Raw genomic sequence first — 6,913 nt, 5'->3', positions numbered from 1 at the left:
ATTTATTGATATCGTGTGTTACTTTCTCTCGCTTCTGTCTTATTCTGGCATCGCGTGAACAACATTCTCCACACGGGACAAATATAAACTGAACAATATGGTTTGAGATCTCAAATATCTTTCGAGGTTACTACGATAACACAAAGATCAAACACCACCTCATATAGATCGTTAACTGTAAAATGAATAAAACACAAATGAAGGATCATAGAATCTGAGACTGAAACAAGAAAATAAGGCTCAAAACATTTTTAATTTTTCCATTATTCTATTTTATACAGTTTATAAGAATAGATTATTTTGGTTAAACAATTAAAAAGATTATTTTACTCTGTAGAAAAATGTGACTAATTTACTTTTCTGCTGTAATAAGGCGTCAGGATGTTTGACACTGAAGAGACGATCACGTCAAATCTAAACATGACACATAATCATTCATCCATCTTTCTGTATCGATCAGTATAATATATTATTTTCAGATTCCAGAACAAAATGCAAAAACACACAAACACAAACAAATAAAAATGAAAAAGGGGCTAAAACGTGCTTCTAATGTTTAAAACAACAGCACGGATGGAAACGGGTTCGACCGAACAAAAGCAAACGGTATTTTCCTTCAGCGATGAATTTCCTGTTCATATGTTCGTGAACAACTCTGATACGACTCTAATATTTCACAGTCGGCGAGCAGAACATCGCTGTCACGTTTGGTTACAAAAACATTACCCACATGTGTTGATCTGAACCTGAACATCCAGATGTGTGACTCATGCCATCTGGAAGCTGTAACGGGAACAAAGCGGACAATAAAAAAGCAATAACTTATTCATAGAACATAAATTATTTTCTTCCATATCAAATATTTACACATGGTACCTTTTTTTTGAACATCAGTGCATTACAGACAAAATCATGTATCTCCTCCGCAGAAAGAAGAATAGAAAGGTGATGAGTGACCTGGGGAGACGGGTTGTGACGCAGGTTCGATTCCCGGACGCTCCCGGAGGCCGAGGCCGCGGCAGGTGCGTGAAAATCGGATTTGACATCTCGGCAGAGACGTCACACGATGACGTGCGATACCGGAGAAAAAGCTGCTGATATGAAGTTTATTACAAAACGTTGGCTGCAAAAGTTTCATCTGTCGATTGAACTCAGTTCTTAAATGTCGTTGGATTTATTCGAACGTGACGCGTTGAAGGATTTCTGCAGCGGAGGGAAGGAGACACAGTGTTTATGAGGTTTTAGTTGTATTGACTTCATATATTCTGCCACTTATTGTGTGAATTATTGTTAAATGACGAATCTAAATCGATCAATCAACGTCTGTATTCGTGGTTTTTACGTAGTCCTAGCTATTTAAACGTAGTGCTAAAGTCCTATGGGCTGAGAAGTTCAAATTCTTTGCATAGTTTTGTAAGAGCAGATTTCTTTGTTTCAGCTAATGTGTCGTAGTTAAAGAAATCTCAACATTCTGGGGAAATATTCTCATCTTTTCCTTTAGTTTGATGAGATTTGAATCTGAACAGTAAATATTTGACCAGACGTTTCTCCTTGAAAAGACGACTTTGTGTTTCCTAAGACAGAAAAACCAAAATGTTTGAGGTATAAAGCGTGACCGGTTCTGAAATGCATCACAAGTTTGTCTTTGAGTCTCCATGTTGTGTGGTTCTGCTTCTCTCCGGTGCGGCCGGGCCACCACACGCACTGCGATGCCGTTCGATTCCCACCAGCCGCAGACGACCAGGAGGTCCAGGTGGTCGACCGGTGGGCTCCTCTACCTGCAGCCGCACGACTCCACCACCATGTCCTCGTACTGTTTGTAGACCACGTTGTTCCCTGAGTCGATGTAGAGGATGCTGATGGGGCTGAGCTTGGAGGGGGCGCAGCAGCTGGGCGGCATGTTGCTGGGGTTCATGGAGTTCATCAGAGTCTGGATGATGGCGTGGTTGGTGGGCTCCAGGTGGGAGCGCAGCGGGAAGTCGCACACGCCCTCGCAGTGGTACGCCTCGTAGTCCAGCGGAGCGATGATCCAGTCGTCCCAGCCCAGGTCTCGGAAGTTGACGTGCAGCGGCTTCTTGCTGCACCTGGACTTGGACTTCTTCCCGTGTCTCTTCCCGTGGCGGGTCTTGGACGCGGCCGTCCTCCTCCTCCTGCTGGCCTTGATGCCCTGGCCCCTCTCCTTGGCCTTCCTCCCCAGGCCCAGCAAGGCCTTCCCGTCCCTCCGCTCGCTGAAGAGCGTCTGCCTCTTCTTGGACCGGGTGAACACCACCAGGATGGCTTTCTTCTGCTGCGGCCGGCCGTGGCGGTGCAGGCCCAGCAGGTGCAGGTCCAGCTCCCGCTCCGGGTTGTCCAGCATGGCCCGGAGCTCCAGACAGAAGGGCTTCCCTCGGCTCAGGTGCTGCCGCTCTTTGAAAATCTCCCACACGTCCAGCACCTCCCACTTGGGCCGGTGGGAGTCCTGCAGGTCCAGCGTCCTGGAGTCCAGCAGCTGCTGGTCGTGGCACGAGAGGAGCTGGACGTCCACAGGGTCCGTCTCGGAGATCCTGAAATTCCCAGACACTTTGGTGTAGATCCTGAGCTCGGCTCCCAGCACCTCGGCCTTCTCGGAGAGGGTTGAGACATCGAACAGATACTGCTGTCTCCTCAGAGGCGAGAGTGGGAGGTCATCTGTGGAAAGCATTAAACCAGAGAGAGGGTCAGACGCATTCTCACGGAGATGATGTGCATACCACGGACCTGACAGGAGCAAATCCCACTATTGTCTGCACTGAATTAATCTGGGAGAAACACTGTGAGTCATGGGTGTTCAGACGGTGCTGCCAGCAGACACACACACACACACACACACACACACACACACACACACACACACACACACACACACACACACACACACACACACACACACACACACACACACACACTGAGAGCGTGTCCATCCTTTCTAGACATGTCCAAAACTTCATAACTTTCCAAAGGGGCTCCAGAACTTAGCATCCTCCCCTGGGGGTTTTCCTCCGCTTCGAAAATGTTGTATTTTAGGAAACTGTGGAAATCTGACACTCACCAGTGGAACTTGTTTTTATTCCAACACTGAATGTTACTGAACAATAATTCAATCTGTTTTTAGTTTCCCTGCTTATGAGCTTACTTATTTAGTCAGGTCTTTGAATTGTCCTTTTATTCATCCTTTCACTCTGTCTCTGTTTCACTTGTTGAATTGTTCCTTTACATTTACTTCCCTATAGTAAAAGCCCACAAACCGTGTGGAATAACAGAACCTGGTCCGCTTCTGTTTGCCGGATCTGGGCCACAAGTGAGCCAGAGCACCACCACAGGTCAACCACAGGTGACCCGGTGTAACAGGACAAATTAACCCCCGCCCAAATTAAACCCGGGTATACTTTGGCCCGGGCCAGAGTATACCCGGGGGGATAAGATGCACTTTATCTTGAAAACAAGCACTTGCTCGTCTTAGAAGTTGAAGGACATTATGACTTTTATTATATTGTGTTACAATTGCATTATGTTTTGGGTATGTGCTTTTATTTGAATGTGTAACACTACTTAGAAGTGTTTTTGATCTTTGTGGATGTTTTGATGTTGTTATCAGTTTTTCTGGTTGAAGTAATAAAAGTCTTTGTTTTAGAGTTTAAAGATTTAAGTAAGTTAGCTTTCTCCCTTAATTTACCTGACAAAGCTGAACCCCACATAAAATGATGAAAAATTAAGTAATTCTTGTGTATATCATTCAACACTACTGGTATCATGGGGGTATAATCTGGCCTGAGGGGTATGAATTATATATAATTCCATAATATACCCGGGGTATAATCTAGCCTAGGCCCCTTTAACCCCGGGTATAGTCCGGTCTGGGGGTATAATATGGCCTGTTACACCGGGTTTGTTTTGTGCTGTCTGGGCCAAATTCACTATTTACCACATGGGCCACATCCAGATGTCACTGCCTGGAGGACAGCAGGTCTGCAGAAAAAGGCCCATGTTTGTTTTAGGAAACTTGGGCCAGAACTGGGCCAGATGTGCAGGATCAGTACCTGAAGTGGCCCACATCTGTCTGCTGTCTTGATTTAGTCTGTCTGGTTTTATATGCTGCATATAAAAGCTATAGACTTTTAAACTCCTCTGAACTGCAATAACTCCACCAAACCAGCACCCTGGAATATTTGCATATTTGCACCAGCACCAAAATAAGCCTATTTGAATATTTGCACTACTGCACAAACTGAACATTCATCTGTAAAAAATATATTTTTAGATGTATATATTTTATTTTAAATGTTTGATATTCTATTTCATTGTTATTCTATTTTATTCTTTTTATTCTATTTTATACTATTTCTATTTAATTTTTTTGGGTTGAAATTACTGAGCATTGCCTAAAGAGAGTGTGTGACCCAAGCATTTCATTGACAGTGACTACTTCATGTTTTCTCTGTTCATTTGACAATAAAAATCTTGAATCTTGAATCTTGAATATAAATACACATTCACACACACACACACACACACACACACACACACACACACACACACACACACACACACACACACACACACACACACACACACACACACACACACACACACACACACACACACACAGTGGAGGTCCACATACCTTGTCCACTGTCCACAAAACTCGCGATGGTGTTCGCAGCCTTCGAGGATCTGAAGAAACTCGCGTTCAGTCCCAGTTTCTCCGCCGTGGAGAAAGTTTTATAAATGGACAACATGTAGTCGTGAGGCTCGACCACCTCCTTGCTCGTCGCTTTGCTGACCCGGTCCGGGGCCGGATGCTGAGCGTGGAACTCCTTGAAATACTTGGACGCTTCCTGTCCGTCGAAGATCTTCGTGACTTTGCTGCTGCTCTTCTGCGCAGCGGGGGGGAAGATGGCCAGGGGCCGCACGGGGGGGGTCTCCCACAGGAGCAGAACAGCCCCGCAGAGGAGAGACCAGTGGAGGAGATCCATGCTCCGGTGTGTGCACGGGTCCGAGCCGGAGCCTGAGCTGTGGCCTGCGGGACCGGACTCATCCACCGAGTGCACCGGGAGCTCCGGGGCCGCGGGGGGCTTAAGAGACCCGGGGCCGAGGACACGCCCACATTGTGCTGCTGTCGTCCGGGGTAAATGGAGGACGCAAATTAAGGCTGTAAAACTAATTGTTCGTCTGTCAACTCCCTCCTCCTCCTCCTCCCTCCTCCTCCTCCTCCTCCTCCTCCTCCTCCTCCTCCTCCTCCTCCTCCTCCCTCCTCCTCCTCCTCCTCCTCCTCCTCCCTCCTCCTCCTCCTCCTCCTCCCTCCTCCTCCTCCTCCTCCTCCCTCCTCCCTCCCAGCTGCAGGAGGCAGATGTGCTCCCCTAAAGATTCTTCTTCAACAAATCACGTTGACCTTTGCGGGGTTTGTTATTGTTGTGGTTGTTCTGCAGAAGTTTGAAGCTTCTGAGCAGCAAAGGGAGGATTTACTGCGGTGTCTGGCGCCCTCTAGTGGACAGCAGAGGACACAACAAGCAAGCCAATCAGCGTCTTTCAGCACCATGGACAGAGGCTGCATTAAAAAGTAATTAATCAAGAAACAAGTTGTGTTACAGAACTAATGAGGATTTAAAGCAACGTCTTAGATTCAAGAAATGTATAATTAAATAAATAATTCAATAAATAAATGATTGATTTGATGTTAAAATGTCATGGAATGGCTGTTTCTTTTGAGAAGTCCTGGAATCCCTTTCTGTCTTATGTCAATAGCACAAGCTGTCGGATCACTGTGAGCTAAGTACTGCCTTGCTGAACTTGTGTTTCTTTTCTTTTATTTCTTTTATTATATATATATATATTTTTTTTTTTTTCTCAATTTTTTATTTCATTTTTTTTTTTTTTTTAGTATTGATCATATGTTTCTATTTATTTATTCATTCATTTATTTTTAGTATTACTATTATATTGTTATTGTTATTATTATTATTAAGATTTATGTCATCTATTCTTTTCAATTCTTGATTTTTCAACAATATTTGCTCATCTGTTGGGGCTGGGTGCCGGAGGGAGGGGGGTGGGGGGTTTGTATCTGTTCTGCTGTATGTTGGAATTACATTTGTAATTGTTATTGATGGAACAGTATTGTTTGTTTGTTAAATATGTAAAAATTCAATAAACAGATTGTTAAAAAAAAAAAAAAAATGTCATGGAATGAGGAACTTGTAATTTATAAATGTTGCACTGGACATGAAGCTTCTCTTCTGTAACCATTTTTAAACAACATGCGTCCATGAGGTATTTGCATTTGGTTATTTGTCACTTTGGTTTTCTTGCCATGTGACTTTTTCATTCACTGGTTTGTTTTGTCCTGTGTTTATTCATCTAGTTCTCGTGGAGTTCGGTGTCTTGGCGTCATGTCTCAGACTAAAGAGACGAGACACGGACACAGAAGAGAAGAGCTGACCTGCATCCGTGTTGTGCAGAGAGCAACAAAGACACAAATGTGTTTAACAAGGAAATGGAGATTTTATTGCAAAGAAAACAGTGTACAACAAATCGTAAACAAAATGCAGACTTCACGTCTTCCTTCAGCTTGTTCGGGACTCGAGTTAGGAACTATTGCACTTGTTAAAAAGAGGAACGCTATATAGATCTTCCACCTTCTTTTTTTTTTGGCACATTAAACACACACATAAGAGAAATCAACCCCCGAACAAAACAGGACAGAATTAATAGAAGGAGGATTGTAAACACAGACTCAAAATATATAAATTCTTCATATTTGTTTGTTTCCCCCTAAATTTAACATTTTGACTCAAGGTCACAGTGGTTGATCATGTGATTATTTCATACGTTGCCCTGAGTTACCCCAATACCCGCCATTTTATTAAATGAGAAAGACAAATTATTCTTGTTAAAGTGA

The 6,913-nt window shown here is 44.0% G+C and overlaps 1 protein-coding gene across 1 annotated transcript; it reads right to left on the bottom strand.

The window, feature by feature from the left end:
• Positions 1-1,774: 1,774 nt before the first annotated feature.
• Positions 1,775-4,991, bottom strand: gdf6b (growth differentiation factor 6b). The gene is made up of 2 exons (XM_061093237.1): positions 4,640-4,991; positions 1,775-2,667 (listed from the first exon to the last, which is right to left on the bottom strand). The coding sequence occupies exons 1-2, from the start codon at positions 4,989-4,991 to the stop codon at positions 1,775-1,777; spliced, it is 1,245 nt and encodes a 414-aa protein (XP_060949220.1).
• Between the last annotated feature and the right edge of the window lie 1,922 nt (positions 4,992-6,913).

The sequence above is a fragment of the Limanda limanda genome, chromosome 19 (assembly GCF_963576545.1).
Source record: "Limanda limanda chromosome 19, fLimLim1.1, whole genome shotgun sequence".
Lineage (NCBI taxonomy): Eukaryota > Metazoa > Chordata > Actinopteri > Pleuronectiformes > Pleuronectidae > Limanda > Limanda limanda.
The sequence above is the reverse complement of the archived record's forward strand: the minus strand, read 5'-3'. Positions and strand labels throughout refer to the sequence as shown.